Raw genomic sequence first — 18,233 nt, 5'->3', positions numbered from 1 at the left:
CCTAAAGTAGTTGCAATTTTAAAATGGTTTTTAATACAATAAGCAATCTAAAATCAGTGCTAGAGTAATATTTTTTATAAACTGCACTTAGGGAATACAAATAACTATAACACAAATAGACTCAAGACAATAAACCCAAATATAAGCTTCAGAAAGAAAATTTTATTTGTGATTTTTAAAACAAACACATTATCACGGTATCCATTTAGGTAAAATAAAAAGTCTGAAAAATAAATGAATTTCACTACTTTTCACTGTTACAGTTGATGAGAAGGTGTACAAAATAAGGTTTCACAACATTTCTCTGCCAATCCGTTCAGGACAGCACATTTCCACCAGTTCACCACCACCATACACTGGGAAAGAATGACAGCATGGACACTCACTAAACACAAGAATATACTAACATATACTCTCTTTTTTTTGTTTTTTTAATGATTTTTACAACTTTTTTTCCGTTTTTTTATTATAAGGCTAGTGAAAAGGAAGGGATAGCTCTTCATAGGATGATACATATTTTAGTTACAATAATACAGAGTTAAATCGTCATGTCAAAGCTTGAGACAGAGTGATTTTTCTTTTGCTTTTTATTTGTTTTTTTTTTCCTGCTTTACCTGTCTTTAAATGCAAAACAACTGCCTGAAAAAGAGAGAAAATAAACTTGCAATTGAAAGGTATCACACTATATAATTTACAAATACCTAAAGAGGGTTAGTGGATGCCTGTTAACATCTGTGGAGAGTGAACATTGTGGTACATAGATGCTTGGCAGCGACAGCAGTACATACAGATATTTCCTGTGTGAATAATGAGGGAAAATTATAATAATACAAAAGAATAAAATCAGAGCAATCTATCTATATATATATATATTTCTCTATATAGTGTTTGTTTCCTTAGAGCAGTACATGCAGCAGCCACTTAATAGAGTGACGTCATACTGAGCCGCAAACCTTTTGGGACGTGGCAACAAGTTACAGGCAACGGGAGGCTAACCAACTGAAGCAGGTTGTGAGGCACATGTGTGCCCCTTTTTTAGAAACCATCTGCAGGAAGGTTGGTGGGATAAAGCTCAGGGAATACATCCCCATGCGCCCTTTATTTCTCAAGTTTTAGCAACTACTGTTCAGACAATCTATGAAAAGTCTACGCTACATTTAAAGCGTACATAGAAGCTAGTATGTGACTTAATGTTCCTAAACAATCAAGTTGGTGAACCTTTTTTCTGTATCCCATATTCTACAGTCCCTGTAATCAGCCCTATCCCACCATGCCTCCTTTCTTGATTATCTACAAACAGGAAATGAACCACATACTGTAATATACACCAGTTAAAAGCACTGAACCATTTTGCACTTGAGAAGCATCTGACAAAGGTTCAGGGTACAGAGCCCTGTTTGTTTCTCCTTGGGCCTCGTCCACATTACTCCATGCTGTCCTCAGCACACCACAATGTTCAGAGCAGGCCATCAGAGAAGGGGGTCGAGCGGGCGTCTGAGGATAAACGTGAGGTGGGCATGTAAAGCATGAAGCAGTTAAAGCTATGAACAAATATAACAGGAATTATTGAATCTCTTCAAAAAAAAAAGACATTTCACACATTTTACATGAGTAGCAGGATGGGTAACAACCAAAAAAAAAAAAAAAAAAAGGAGTGATTTCAGTAAAATTTGGTTTTGTGGCAGCTTGGAACAGACACAAGCAGGTGATCATCTGTAAACTCAAGGTGTAAGGTAAGGATTGGTTGCTACCAAACATTCAAAGCAGAAAGCATTCAGCTGTTGCTGCAAAAAGGAGGAGAAGAAAAGGTGATATCAAAGCTTCTCCTGTAAGGGATCTCCAGTCCCTTATATAAAGCCACCTCAGCTGCACTCAACCCTCGGTGATGCTCAGGAGATTATGAAGCATCTCCCAGTTTTCTTTCTTCCTGTGTTCTCGGACTCCTCAGTTGGAGTTCTTGCAGAAAATAAAGCTCTTTGTGTCTTTGTGAAGCAATTCTATAGAGCAATTGCAAATGGTTCTGCTTCCATCCTGAGAGAGTTGATGTACATCTGCACTCCGGGAAGTTACAGCGCAGGGCAAAGAACTTGCAGTGTCCAGTTTTAAGCCAGTCTATTCTCTCACAATTTCCCCCCCTCTCTCTTTTCCTAGGCCTCAGGTGTTTCCTGTGTCCATTGTCTCATGGGTAATAATTTGCGGTTTGCATGTTTGAATGCGTTAGTGTGTGCATGTGGTTTCATTGCGATTTCAGGGAGCACTGTTGGTAATTACCAGTGAATTTGCAGCAGTGTCAGTTTAGCCTTTAGTTTCAGTGACTCTTGTTTGTGCTATTTACAGGTAGAGTGTGTCCAGCTCCAGACTGCATGCATCTGTGTCAATGTTGTTCACATTTCCTCTTTTTTTTTTCCTTGGCTGGCACAGCTTCATGTTGTTCTTGTTCAATGTACTGGTCTCTTCGATCAGAGAATTCTTTACACATTGGTGTTTGGGAGCGGATAAGACAGAGGTGCCAACACGCCCAGTGGGTTAAAGGAGAATAGTAAAACAAGAGAACACAAGGAAAAGAGTAGTACTTTCTTTTCCCAAAAGGATAATTAAACAGACTCAGGGTGCATAGGCACATTGGGGCATGGAGAAAAAACAAAAAAAACAAAAAAAACAATTGGTTTCTTTTGTTATATCATTAATTGTATAAAGGCAAGATAGATAGTTTACATAAGCATGTAACTGGAGGTAAACTACATCTTGGTAAGGCCAGAACCATAAGAGAAAAAGCTTTGAAACTTTACCAGCAGTAATGGATAATAGAACAATATATTCTCGTTTTACCCAGTGAACTTTGGTTGGTACCTCTGTTTTAACAACACCTTTTTCTTCTTCGCCATTTATGTGTTTCTGCTCAGCTTTACTCATCACCATCATCCTTCCCTTTATCCTTCTTGTCTTTTTTTTCCTTTTCCTTCTTCTTCTTCTTCTTCTTCTTGGCCTCCTCTTTCTTTCCAAAGGTGATGAAGTCACTCTTGTCGTCCTCTCCTCCCTGGTTCTGTCTGATAGATATTATGGCTGGGGAGCCAGGAATGATGAATGCTTCTGGAGGAACTTCACCAGGCTTCAGGTGCTGGGGAGGAGCTCCGGGGCCACCCGGGCCGTACCGAAAGTGCCAGCTGTTGCTGTCCACGCCTGCACCCATAGGTGGGGAAACCTCTCCCCCTTCACCATCTAAAAGACACAGAAAGATTAAGAATGAATTTCAAATTTCTTGTGAATTTAAAGTATCAATGTACGTAATTATTTTACTATTAAATTAGATGTTGGCTTATAAGTCCCTCTGCTTATGTCTTTTAGAAATTAAGAACCATCTCTTGCTACCATAAATAAGTAATAAGCCTCATACCACTGCATTTTTTATTTTTTATTTATACTGAAAACTACATGGATCTCACTGCCTTGCTACATATGCTTGTAAGAGACAATCTTACTGGGTCATCTTTCAGTCAGCTGCTACAAATTAAATCATAGTTACAGCATTAAGAGGCATGACAAATTCATAAAATCAAAGTCAGCCCAATCTAATTCAATGATTATCTCAGAACCTTATCATCATTATTAACAAACAACTCACGCTTTTGAAGGAGAGGGGGAGATAAAATTAATGGGTGATTTCTTGAAAGCGAAAAACTGCTATTATAATCATATTATTTGTTTTTCTAAGACAGGCTGATAATACGACCAGCACAAGTTTAAATTAGTTCAGATTTGCATAGATGCACTTCCTGCAGTCATGGCAGAAAATGTGTCACTTTGAAACATGGTCCATTAATTTCCGAACGGGTTGAGCTCAGGGCCAGCATGCAAAACACATGACTAAAACTCAATAATATCTTATTTCAGTAAGCAAAGGGTTAAGAAAGGACATGGAGCCATTTTGCTAATCTACAAAGCAATGACCTACTTGCCACAGCTTCCTCACATATCCCCTTTGCTTCTCTGATTCCTTTCCTGAGCTGTTACCAAAGGAGATTAACGGAACTCTGCTACATCCAACCCAAACAAATCATGTCTGGTAAAAGAGGACTGACCTCCTGTTCTACTCAGTGCAGAAAAACAAGTTAGATTTTTTTTGTTGACCAGATCATTACCCACAGAGCTTAACATTTCAAGTTAGAATTTTGCTGCAAAAGTGCAGAAAATACTAAAAAGATGTCATTTTTTTCCAAACTTGACATTTATAGGTTAGTGTATTGGTTGTAGTGTTTAAAAAGCTAGAGTTCAAGGTATATATTTTTTAATGTTTCTGTAAATCAGACTAAAACATATTTTGTAATAGCTTTTTTTCTTAGTCTATTCGGAGTCCTCTATTAAAATGGCAACTAAATCCCATAGAAACAGTTTTCTGTTCAAGCAGTGCATCTATTTCACACACCACACACTGTTATCTCTCCAAAATTTCTCATGGTTTTATCAAATGAGAAAATGTCGACATGAGTTGCAGTCACCACATCAAAATGAATATGAAAAAGTCACACTTTTGTCTCAGGAAAAGTCCTTATTTGACTCCTGTACTTGAAATCTGAGAGGGATTCTCAAATTATGGATGGATGAAGCCCAAAAGTGGTAATTAAGAGCATCAAATAGTGAACTAGTGGTGAGGCGTTGCTATAAAGCATCCATTTTGTTGGTTCTAAAATAATACCTGTCTAACTCAAAGTGAGAACTTGATGAGACAGCGGTGCCTATGTGCAAACTCGCACTAATAAACTAAATTACACCCTAGAGAGTGATGAGTCATGCTGAAAGCAGACAAATGGAACAAAGTAAGGCAGGCCAGAAAAACACATTGTTGTTTTATTCTTTTAGGAATTAAAAGTAATTTCGAACATTGAAATCTTAGGATATCTATATTAAAATCTTCAGAGAGTAAAATGCTCAGTTGTAGATTGCTAGGGGTTTAATTATTTACAATTATAATTAAAATATATTTTTGTAAAAGTAAAAAAAAAAATTCCACTGGACTTGGTTTCCAAGATTTGAAGACGTTTCGCCACCTCTCCAGTATGGAGGACCAACTCTGTCATATTTAAAAATAAATACAGAAATAAATAAATGCTCAATAAATGTATAAGCATACAATTAATTGCCAACAAAAATACAATAAACAAATAAATGTAAGTAGAAATTAAATTATAAAGTGAGATATAAATGTATATAACTCTTAATTAGCTTCTTTATTTATTTGCCTTTGTAATATTTACCTTATTTATTTTTCTGTCCTTTATAATCTTCAACTTTATTTTTTAATTACTTATATTTTTAAGTATTTATTTATGTGCATGTTATAATATTTTTGTCTGTTTTATTCTTCCTTTGTATTTTTTTACCTTAGTTATTTCTTCGCCGCTGTTTATTTCTCTCTGCCCTTTTTACATTTCTCTCTGCCCTTTTTACATTTCTCTATGCATTTCTGGGGGTGTGTCCTAGAGAGTCAACTTCTGCTCATTGGTTGGCTTGGCGGCCCATCTTCTTAACTCACAGAGCTCAGAGTACTAAGTTAAATGTTCTCTTTTCTGTTGCTGTTGTTCAATAAAAGTACGTTTTAAGATCAATTGAGGCGAGAACCTTATACTTTTAAGCATTACCATATGGCCCATTCACAGATTTAATGCATAATTTAAAAGAAAATGTGACGAACTTGAGAGGACCGTGACAACCAGCGGAGCTCCGAAGCTGACGGCAGCCAGGTCTATAGCCAGGCTATGATGGCGATTTTTTGTTGTATTTGGCAAAGTTTGGCAAAGTCCCTACTTAAGTTCTAATGACTTCAGACTCGACATCAGACTCTCCTCCTGTAGATTCGACCGATGTAGTAAAATGCTAACCAACACGCTTCACACACGGCTATGCCGAGAGAGGGCCGCTGCAGATGGGCTGTGGTTAGACCTGGCTGCCGTCAGCTTCGGAGCTTTGCTGGTTGCCGCGGTCCTCTCAAGTTCGTCACATTTTCTTTTAAATTACGCATTAAATCTGTGAATGGGCCATATGGTGATGCTTAAAAGTATAAGGTTCTCGCCTCAAATGATCTTAAAACGTACTTTTATTGAACAACAGCAAAAGAAAAGAGAACATTTAACTTAGTACTCTGAGCTCTGTGAGTTAAGAAGATGGGCCGCCAAGCCAACCAATGAGCAGAAGTTGACTCTCTAGGACACACCCCCAGAAATGCATAGAGAAATGTAAAAAGGGCAGAGAGAAATGTAAAAAGGGCAGAGAGAAATAAACAGCGGCGAAGAAATAACTAAGGTAAAAAAAATACAAAGGAAGAATAAAACAGACAAAAATATTATAACATGCACATAAATAAATACTTAAAAATATAAGTAATTAAAAAATAAAGTTGAAGATTATAAAGGACAGAAAAATAAATAAGGTAAATATTACAAAGGCAAATAAATAAAGAAGCTAATTAAGAGTTATATACATTTATGTCTCACTTTTTTGTTGGCAATTAATTGTATGCTTATACATTTATTGAGCATTTATTTATTTATGTATTTATTTTTAAATATGGCAGAGTTGGTCCTTCATACTCCAGAAGGCTTTCTCAATTCAATTAAAATATAGTTTTATATTTCATTCCATTCATTAAAATAAAAAATATATATATATTCTTAGTTATTTTAGCTTTTTCTGATTTCTAACTGTTTTTATCAGGATGTCTGTCTCTCCTTATGGTACTCTGTCCCCTTAACCAGCAATTCTCCAAGGAACCCCCCCCCCCCCCCCCAACTCTTATTTCCCCTGACCTTTCATCTAATGTGGCGTGAAAAACACTGTAAGCAGACACCCATCCCTCTAACTAATTGATGTGACTCTTAATTATGGACCATAAGTGATAGTTGCAAAACTGATGTGATCAAGTTTTAAAATGCTTTTCCATAATAATTGCTATAATTGCCAAGCACATCAGAGACACTTATATGTTTTTCATAGATATTGCTCTCTATGCATTTGATGTCTGGACATTTGAACACTGCTGCCTAAAGGGTGTCATGGCAACCTATCTTATTACAGCTCGTGATGTTTTTGCTTGTTCTCTCTGTTGAATTTCATTCCTGAAATCATCAGTCCAGCTTCCTCTTGTGTCAATGTCCCTTTATTCTCTTTATGCCTCCAGTGGGTTTTCACAGCCACTCAAATCACCCAAGCTCCATTTTGCCACATCTACTTTATTCATCCGCTTGTCTTGCCCTACCATCAGCCAGTTGGACAGTTGCAAAGAGAAGTGCTGCGCAGCGTTACATAACTTGCTGAGAAGAAGGAGGGGGAGGAGGAGGAAGACAGGCCAGGAAGAGCATGGATGCAGATAAAAATCTTTACGTAGAAGTAAAGGGGGAAGATGGAAAATAAAAGATCCCTGAGATGTGATTCATCACAATTCAACCGTGCAGAGGGGCCACACCTGTTTATAGAGGATATATTGTAGCCTTCTCTGCACAAGAACAAAGAAATGATATTGCTATCATCTCAACAATCAAATGCGCTATTCATATTGTGGCGGCTAGAATCTCAAAAATCAGGACACCTTCAGTCGATCATCTGATTGCCCCAGGACGGGAGAAGAAGCATTTATTTAAAAGATCAAATTGACATGCTGTCCACTTATCGAGCGCTGAACATTCCAACAGAACACATCTGGCTTTTTCTCAACTCTCATTCAAATCTGGGTGTTTATATAGTTTCAACTTTGCACTGTGTGGATGCACGTGCACGACTGGACGCTCTGAAGAACTTCCTGGAAGTTCTTGGCCTGTGACCCGATTGCGTGCGAGTGGGCCTTAAAGACCCTGTTTTTGCCAAGACTTGTACGTGACTTCCAGCCTGCTTGCTCTTTGTTATCAAGTGAGCTTAAGGTCACAATAACATAAGGCAACACAATTTGCTTCTATAATATTTGTGTTATTGTTGCATCTTTATTTATGACAGAGCACAACTGAGTGTCTCCATGATTTCAAATGTATTCTAAAATCTATTGAAAAGAAACAAAGCCATGACTAATGGCAAAAATCTTGATGATGATGCCCGGTGTTAAATGTGTTTGCCTGTGTGTACAATTATTTCTATAAATCAATATGCTTTTTATCAGTTTTATCAAATTTTTCTGTATCCCCAGGTAACCAATAAAATAGATGGTTAATGCAAACTTTAAAGGTATAGACTGGTTCAAAAATCTCTCTTTGCAAGTTTATTAGCACCTGTGCATCTAAAGGACAACTCAGCATTGTTTGCATGTCAAAAAAGAACAGTGTGAAGAGAATGGTTTATTTTTTCCTGATATAAAGAGAGAAGGTACTGGCAATAGATTAAAAGGCAATGAAATCCGAGGATGGAACAAAGCTAACAGCGATACGAAAATAACAAGGCCAAAAATAGGAAGCAGGTGGGCTGAAGGGATTCAAAAATAGAGGAATATTCAGGTTGCTTTTATTCTTCCCTACCTTAACTTTTTGAATGAGCCAAAAAGGCTTCTATGTTATCAGTAGTATGTCTGAAAGAATATTGCAGTCTTAAAATGTCCACAGTTCTGTTTTACTTGCTCCTCCTTTAAATTCACATAAAATGTGTAATTAATTCAAGAATGAAAAGTATTTCCAAAAACAGTTACTCCGAAAAAACCATGACGGAAGTCCTGATAATTATGCTTTAGTGTAGTTTTTGTATGTTTTTTGTCTTTTATTTGTCCAGGTTGTTTTTTGCCACTTGGAAATTTGCCTACTGCAGTTGATGACTGTTAACCCAGTTGAAAACTGTCTTTCTCTGCACCAGCAGTCATGGTCAATGTGTCACTATGAGTGTGAGATGCTCTAGGATGATATCGAAAACAGTAAACCTGCATCCATATCTGCAATACACCACCGCCCTTATGAAAGTAGGTCACTCTTCTGCTTCTCTCTACTCTTTTCTCTGGTTTGATTAAAAACTTTCCTCTTGAATTCCTATTTTTTAAAGACCAGCAGAGCTTTTTTAACTCTAGTCTTCCGTTCCCATGAACACATTTACATGGATTATACCTTCAATATTCTTGTCCTTCACAAAGTGCTCTTTTATTATTCATCTGATTTTCCACCTTTTTTTTTTGTCCTGCACCATATGTTTGCACCCCATCCTATATACACCCACCGCAGTTTCCTTCCACTCCTGCCAATATCAGGGCTGTGAATGGTTGCTATGGAAACAACATCTTCCTGTGAAGCAGCAGGACATTGGTAGGAGTCATGGTGACAGTGCTTATGTTGATGGAGAATAATGCTAGAAGCTTGCTCACTCCCTCTCACCACTGTCTGGTCTAACCAGACTCCCCTAGCAACAGCAGCCTAATTCATCCTCCCCTCTGTTTTGCAGACTTTGTCTCAGTCAATCAGTGTGATTTAGTCACTGTCACTCCTTCTTAAACAGTCCATTACTTATACCATATTACTCAAATTTTTCTTTACCTTACATCTTTAGCATTGCAAATCATTCCTTTAACTCGCTCCTCCTCGTCTATCCTTATTTCACTTTAGTATATCTGTTTTCTTATTTTTCATACAGTTAAGTGCAATAATTGACATACCAGCTTGTTTTAACAGCAGATTAGTGAATTAGAGGGGCAGGCAGGATGATGACACAGTGTGATTGATGAATAGATAGGAAGAAAAACAACAAGCATAGTCCTGGTTCCCCTAACGTGGCTCTGTTAATCTGGGCGTGGGCTGTGCACCATCTGCCCCAGCAGGAGCTGCACACAAAGGAGGCAGACCAAACACTTGGGCTCACTTGGTTTAATAGGCCGTCAAACAAGGGGGCATACATATTTAAAAAATGAGGCTTTGAGTACAGTTTCAAAATCAGAGGGGAGAAAACAAGGGCGTTGTCAGCTGCCTCAGGCTCACAGTGGAGACAGCATCCTATCATTAATGAAACCATCCTTAAACAATGCCATCAAAGAAGTAACATTAAGGACAGAGACCACCTGACAGACAAAAAAGATTCAGTTATAAATAGCACCGCCTGGGACTCATACAAATCTGTCTGGTCAAAATAAATCAGTATCTCCATTTTTCCCTCTCGCAGACATGATGAAGCACAACCAGTTTGAATGTCAAAAGATAACTTGTTCTCTTTATCATCATGAATGCAGATCTATAACTTTTTTCATATTTCTATCCCTGTGAAGCCTGAAACCTTCCCTTTCACATCATAGTAATTATTTTGTTTTATTTATAATATAACATTTACCTATTCTTAACCAGACCAACATGGAGAAAAAGAGCGGACATGCAGCCCTCAGGTTAAAATGGGGTTAGTGTGTGTGTGTCTCAAACTGTGACAGCCAGATGAGACCACCTTAAGCCCTGATCTCATAGCCACTGATCTGCCCAAAGGACGTCACTGCTGTCTGTTGTGTCCTCTCCCTCTTCCTTGCTTGTCTGTTTTCGCTCTCCATTTTATCCCTCATGTTTGGAAGTGCCTGCAAGCTGTAAGTCCTCAGCCAAGGCATGAAATCGATGGTGTAGCGGAGGAGGTTGTACGTAAGTGTGGATGGGAAGGGACAATCATTAGCGTAGGCGGTTCGTCTGCATTCATAGTTTACTGCCTGCTCTAAAAAAAAAAATGGACATCTTGGGGCCCAGCTTAAACCATTCCCTGATCACAGCCCATTGTTGACACCCTGCTCCAGTATAATTGTACAAGTGGCTGCCTTTTATTAATTCCTACATGATTTTTTATTTAGGTCGTAACACTAAAGCCACTTTCCATAACCAATAGCAAAGCAATGATCTAAGATTTCTACAAGGTATATGTAGCAGTGTAAATATAAAGGAGGCTGTTTTTGCATCATGGATATTAATAAGAAGCATTGTAGGTGTCAAAATATTAATACTGACAAATGGATGAAAAATAAACATTAATTGTCTTAATGGTGTGTGGGCTTCCAAAGTATTCTCAGAACAGCTTTGGAAAGTCTGAGTATTGAGGTTACATGTCCATTGAACTCTACTTGAAAAATGGAAGTCGATTTTTATTTTTATTTTGGGCACTTTATTCTATTAACCTTAACAGAAGAGAGACTAACAAAGGCAGGCACAATGAACTAAAGAAAATATTTGTTCATATATGTTTTAATTCACTGTTGAATAGAATAAATTGATCCACGCCACACCTTATTTATACCTAAAATGAGTAGATAAACCACACTAAGCATTCATCTGTCTCAAGCTGGTAGAATTAAAGTAAAGTCATTATGTTGCAGTTTCAAATGGTTTTCTAAAGGTATTTTCTAATATTTTTTTATCTTTAGCAAAGCCATTTTCAGTTAAACCATGGTGTACTGTTCATTTTTAACCCTTTTTCTGAATGTGAATGAAAAAATAGGATACAGAGTAGATGTTTATCAAAATTTCTAAACTGATACCAAACATTCTGATCAAGTTTGAATATTGGATGGAAAACTTATTTCCTGGACAACATTTAAAACTATCTGAACTAATTTCATATAAACTATAACCTAACTTTAAAAACAACATAACTTAATAAGTAATATGATTTCTTGTGTGTGAGTGGGCAGAGCTCAAAGAACAGAAAGGAACAACATTAAATGGAGATCACAATCATATCCGATCTCCATGTTTGTTCTTTGTGGCTCCCTGATTTATGTCTCCTTAAACATTTTGCTGATAATCCAATCAACTGCTCTCTTTCTCTCACTTCCCTTCTCATTTACTGTTTTCTCTCTGCTCTCTTCCTGTCACAGAGAGCAGAGACATCCATCTATACCAGGACAGCAAGTTTCCTTTCCTCTTGCTGGGAGAGTGGGACATGGTAGGACTAAATCAAGGCAATCTCATATATGATATAGTTATTTCATTATTGAATTTTGATGCCTTTTTAATCTTCAGTTATTAGTTAATAATTCTCTGAAACAATGAGATAATGTTTTTTTTTGCCTTATCAAACAAAGCAATAAAAGTATTGTTTTTCAAAATGAAAGACCTGGCTTGTTCTCATTCTCTTCTGTTCTTGGTATTAAGACACAAACCATTTTTTAATTGCTTTAGCTATAAGTTGAGAATAGCTTTACGATTTCTTACCAGCAGCACTCGACGCAGTGGGCCAGTTCTGAACCAGCACTCCTTGGGCTCCCTGCATGACTGAAGACTCTTCCATGTGCACAGAACTAAAAACAGAAAGACACATTGACTAGTTAAAAACAAGGTTATTTTTATACATACAATATGCTTTATGTGTATCTAAATTACACAGCATCTGTAAATGTGATTTTTCTACTCAGCTATTGCGAGTTTCGACTAAATTTTGTAATACAGTAAAATGTACAGATAATATACTTTCCGAAGTCCTCATACTGTACGTCTTTAACTCATAGGTGTTTGTGGTTATTTATAATTCATTTATTCAGTGGGGTTTGTTGACACTCTTCAAAGAATAAAAAAATCTATGTTGACGTCAAAATGTAAAACAAAGTCTCATTGATTGAAGTAGTCAGATTGAAGTTTGCCTTCAATTCTATATAGTAATTATGATTTGTGTAAAAACATTTTGGCAACACTGCTGTTTGTTAGAGCTCTTCATCTTGCAAGGATGTAAATATCTGCCTAAGCCTCAAATACTTTGCAGCCTCCATTTATTTCACTATTGCCTTGTATTTAACACTGTTTTAACCCTTCCTTGAATTCTAATCTGTTTTCCTGCCTGTGCTTAAGTAAAGGGCTCACTGCTGCTTCACGGTGATGTATGGTGTTCATTTCTTTTCCTCCACACAGAACATTCTACACATTTTCTGAGTTCCTAAAATGATTATTTGCAAACTGTTTCTTCTGATTTTCTTTTAATAATAGCTTTCCTTCTGCTGCTCTTCTATAAAGTCTAGGTTTTGGACAAATACAACTACGGTAAACGTTTTCAAGTCAACATGTTATCCTCTTAGAGTTATTATGGACATCCATAAAGCTTAACTCCTTACTTGTCAATTTGGGTGGACAATCATTCCTTAATATTTTTGCAGTTGTGGCATATGCTTTCCATTTTTATCTACTGGATTGATTATCAACCAGCAACATGTTCAAAGCTTGGGGCATTGTCTTCTCCATACCCTCAACCTTTACCTGTCTGGTGAGTTATTTGGCTCCAATGTTGCTCGTTCAGCATTGTTCTTTAACAACAAATATCTGATTCTGTCACAGAGCAGCTGTATTTATATTACATTTCAATAACATATAGGTGGCCTCTATACACTAGGTAACTTCTGTCGGATTCTGGTAACCGGCATTTTATTTTGGAATCTAAGTAAAAGTAGTTGAAAACTGCACTCCAAACATTTAAGAGTGTCGCATTAAAAACATATTAAAATCGTGGATTGTTTTCTATACTCTTAAGAAATAGGTAATACCCTGTATTGGTTAATCGCATGTTGTTGCAACACAACCAAATATTAAGAAACTGCTGGAAAGTGGATAACTTTTCATTATTTTCCTACATTCTCTAATCAAAGTTGCAGTTGCAGTTTTTAAAGGGAATCCATCTAATCAGAATTTCTTGTGTGATTAAAAATAACCTAAAATCATTCTAAATATCAAATCATAAGGTACATGTTAGGATAATTATCACTGATGATATGTGAGTCTATTACACCCTAATATTACCTGCCTGTTGCATGTCAGAACTAATGTTTTCCCAAGTAGTTTATCTAATTAGGAAAGTTCCTCTGTCCGGCTTTATACAGTTATCATCTTCAAGATTTGGGAATGGAATGAGAGTGGTGTCCTTGATCTAATAACAAAGTGTAACATTTTGATAAGGATGGAGCAATGGATGTCTCCTCATCTGCAAACATGTATGATGTGATAATGTGGCAGATTGGAGTTGTATAAAATGCTTCTCTAACTGTGAATCGTGGTCACTTCATGAGATGTGAGCCCAGTTGGTAAGCGCTACCTTCAAAGCAATTTCTCTAATCCGAGTAAGATTGCAAATTCTATCAAAATCTGTTGTCCTGTCTGATGGTTATTTAATACATATACATTATGAGGTGTTATTTAAAGACTATGTCCTAATTGATCTTTTTGCAGAATAAGAACCGGAGAGAGAAACCTCAAGGTGTAAACACAGAGCTTTCACATGTTAAACCATGCATCCATCCATCTTCCGTCATACTAATCCCTCCTGGGATCGCGAGGGGTGCTGGTGCCTATCTCTAGCTGTTTACAGGCAAGAGGCTGGGTACGACCTGGACAGGTTCCCAGTCCATCGAAGGGCCAAACATTAAACCTTTGATTAAAAAGGATGCATGGGTCCTGGGTTAAAATCTCAGTTGCATCAGGAAGGGCATCCGCCGTAAAGGCATTCCCAGGTTTTTGAGTGAGTCTTATTGACTCACTTTGCCAGCTAATGAATAAGGGAGGGGCGAAAGGAGACAAACATTTGGTTAAAAAAAAGTAAATAAATAAATCCTTCTCATGCTTTGTTAAAATGTGTGCATAAAATGTTCAACAAAAATTTTGTTTGTCATCAGATCAATTGGTATCTACGTGTATGTTTTAAATATATGTGACAACAACAAAATATATTTAATGCAGGTTTACCTAAGTTCATTAAATCTCTTCTGCTAGAATTTAAACAGTCATGCCAACAGATACAATAATAACATAAACAAAAATATGTGTATATAGATGGCATATGTTTTAGGTGTATTTAACTATCCTATAAGCTTTTAGGATGTGCACTACTTGCAGACATTCAAATTTCTGACCAGGTGGGTGTGTATGCCTGTGTGTAATGATTGATTCAGCTATCATGAACTCTTTGATATCAATATAGTTTGAATCTTATGTGAAATAAGACTCCAAAAAGAATCTGTCTTTTAGAAACAGAACAACTGGTGTGGTTATGCAACATGTCTTTATGTCACTTTTCACCGGATGATCTTTCCTTCATACATCACTGACCATCTCTCCATTTTGTCTCCCCCCTGTCAGTAATCCATCTGTCTATGGTAACATGAAGTCGCCTATTTTCAATGGAATTTTTCTGCCTTGAACTTCCTAAATGATGTATTTAATTTAAGGTTTAAGTATTAAGAACACTATTAAGAACACACACACACACACACACACACACATATATATATATATATATATATATATATATATATATATATATATATATATATATATATATATATATATATATATATATATATATATATATATATATAAATAATTACAGGATATAGTAAGGTAATTTTTTAAGAATATTTAATTGTATGTAGTATTTTTATTGTTGTCTGTTAAGGGCTCTGGATCAATTAACATTTTATGCCACTTATGAAATTTAGCTACATTAACACAGTTTAATATTTAAGAATATAATTCAGCGTGACTGTGAAATATTTAGAGCAAAGAAACAGAGAATGTGAAGCTCACCTCTGCATTACACCGCCTGCTCTCAGTGAGGCTGAGTATCTCCAATCCGAATTAGGTGCCTTTGGCTGGAAAAGAAAATGAGAGGAATTTAGTCTTAAGTACAGGGAAAAGCCAATACCATCGCATTAATAAGTCATGGTGAGAACCGCTGATGAATGTGTGCCACACACACACACAATCAAGGGACGACAGCTTTCTCCAGCCTTTGAAAAGAAATGAGTAATGAGCAGAATATTGTAATCTCCAACTCCCTTCTTCCATCCCTGAATTGGAGGGGAAAAATGACTTTCAAAGAGTTTACTTCAGCACTTCTACCAGGTGCTTACTCACATAAAAATAAAATAAGACACACAGCATGCATCATTTTACAGTGGCACAGCCAAAACACAGCATTATGACAAAAGTCTCCTGAACATGATTTGGAAACAGGCAAACATAAATATACAAATGTAGACCTTTCATGCTATAAAGAAATGCAAAAAAAATCCAACTTTAATAATAATTATAACTTAAATAATAGTAATGTTTAATATCTAGACCTCCCTTTCTTTTCTTTACTTCTTATGCTTCCTCACCCACTCTATTGTGCTATTCACATCCTCCTTTCACATTCGCTTTAATCAAAACCTTAAATTTTACTCTCACAAAATCTGCCAGAGATTATAGGAAATCTCACAATGGAAACTATACAGAACTGTGTCTATCTTTTGCTTCCTGCCCATCGTCCTTCTGTCATATCTGTTCAGTGAAGGTCACATGCAGAAGGAGGATGAGGGGGTGGAGGGACAGATATCAAATTAACTTCCTTGCTATCAGACCAGCAAGGTTCTACAAAGGACAACTTAAGAAATAATAATTCCTCTCTGTCTTTGGTTTAAAAATGGCTAACATAAAACGAATCCTTTACATTTGTTAACTTGAAAAAATATATAAATAAATAATTTTGATGAAAGATTATAATTAAAGGAAAGCAATATCATTATAACCATTTCATAAAGAAGAGGTTGTGTTTTCTCCATTCTTAACCTTCAAAGAGATAAACTGACACCTTATTTCCTTTGTTTAGCCATGCAGTTCATGAGAGCCATTCGCAATCTCATTTCCCTTCACATATGACAGATGTTCACTAGATGCTACAGCTGCATCGGCCCCCATGAGTCTGCAGTGGGCATTAATCACAATTGAAATTCAATATTTACTTTAATGAAAAAGGTCTACTTTTTTTGTACCTCCTGGAGACATTTAAAGGACAGTAATGTCGACAGAGAGGACAATGCAGAATTTGTAGACACCAGAAAATGAAGGACAAATGCGATTATAGTGTGATTTAAAAACCATCAGTGTAAGATAAAGGGCTGAGATATTAGTTTGAACAATATTATGCACTCAAATAAAACCTCTTATGTTTTATTCCAACCACATTAAGCAATGATAAACAACAAAATAGGACCAGATTGTTCACAAAATGGGACTAAACAGCTTTGTTCTCTCTGTTGCAGCACAGAAGTGGCCAAAGGGAGACTAGTCTGTTTGGCCGTATGGTGTTTATGGAGGTAAACGCAATCACAGGAAAGTATACAAACATTAAAATTCAAGCATCTGGAACATAAACATGGCTGCAGTTAACTATACACCCAGGGGGGGAAGTGGGCTATTAACACTTCACACAGGAAATACAGACCAAAGTAAATAGAAAAACAAAAAGATGCTTAGGAAATAATTTAATAAATACATACTGTTTTGTCGTGGAAATGGAGGAAATTAAGTGTAGACAGAAAAAAAGAAAACCCCATGGGCTTTTGAGCAGTAGTTTCCTTCCGCTAAGTTCTATTAACTGAGTAATTAAAAACTCAAGGTTTTGCCATCCTTTTTCTTTCAATATCTCCTATTCTCTTCTCTTCCTGAGAGAAAGTTCCTTCCATGGATACAGAGCTCACACCTCCGCCATCAACACTCTGTCCAATCACCTTTTATCCCCCGCCTCATCAGCTTCTAAGCAGCCAATCCTCACACAGAGCAAACAAAACACTGCTGCTGTTTAATTACACAGCAAGTGAAAACATGACTGGCATTTAATGAGAAACAGGTCAAGTGATAGCGGCACAATAATCTTAAGTCTTTCCTTATTGCTTCAAAATTAATTTTCTTCTCAGCTATCTCTTCTGACACTGCATAGACAGCCTTTTGTGTAAAGGAGGCATTAGTATGTTTTACAAAAACTAAAAGATATAAACTGGACATTTTGGATCTGACTGTGTGATGTACATTCTAAAATATGCAGTCAAATCTTTACTGTGAAAGAAACAAAACCTAAAATATTTTCAAGTTCTCTATTAATTCTTACACTATTTTACTGTAAAAGTAAAATGTTTAACAGTATATTTGATTTTGTGGGACATGTGGTACTGATAGCAGCCAAATCTGCTCTAATTCCTGGACACTACATAGAGATAATATTCTAGACCCGCTTAAACTACTTTGATATTGTGATACACTTCTCGCATCATAAATATAACAAAGGTAAACAAAGCACTCTCTGACAGATCTCCTACTACTGAAATAAGTAAAACTGTGCTTACATTACAATTGCTGCAGAGGTTTAGTTGTTCATACATATTTCACTTTATCTTGACTGTAATGGCATCCAAAGTTAATTAATTATGTCCTTGGATTTATAAAACACCAAGGGATATCACAGTCCAATATTGATATTGGAAATTCGTCCGATATTAGCCAAAAAATGAAAATTAAAATATTTCA

At 36.5% G+C, this 18,233-nt stretch overlaps 1 protein-coding gene across 28 annotated transcripts in view; it reads right to left on the bottom strand.

Moving 5' to 3' along the window:
• Positions 1-417: 417 nt before the first annotated feature.
• The window catches only part of LOC119794321 (protocadherin alpha-C2-like), a 210,777-nt gene continuing 192,961 nt past the window's right edge, over positions 418-18,233 (bottom strand). For all 28 annotated transcript variants that reach the window (XM_038301824.1, XM_038301831.1, XM_038301827.1 and 25 more), the window contains exons 2-4: positions 15,474-15,538; positions 12,126-12,211; positions 418-3,219 (exon numbers count right to left, since the gene is read on the bottom strand). In XM_038301824.1, coding sequence (XP_038157752.1) covers positions 2,906-3,219; positions 12,126-12,211; positions 15,474-15,538 — 465 coding nt within the window. In that variant the 3' untranslated portion in view covers positions 418-2,905. The remainder of the gene's footprint in view (positions 3,220-12,125; positions 12,212-15,473; positions 15,539-18,233) is intronic.

This window comes from Cyprinodon tularosa, unplaced genomic scaffold (assembly GCF_016077235.1).
Source record: "Cyprinodon tularosa strain WSP-4 unplaced genomic scaffold, ASM1607723v1 ctg476, whole genome shotgun sequence".
Lineage (NCBI taxonomy): Eukaryota > Metazoa > Chordata > Actinopteri > Cyprinodontiformes > Cyprinodontidae > Cyprinodon > Cyprinodon tularosa.
This window is presented reverse-complemented; position numbering and strand designations above follow the sequence as displayed.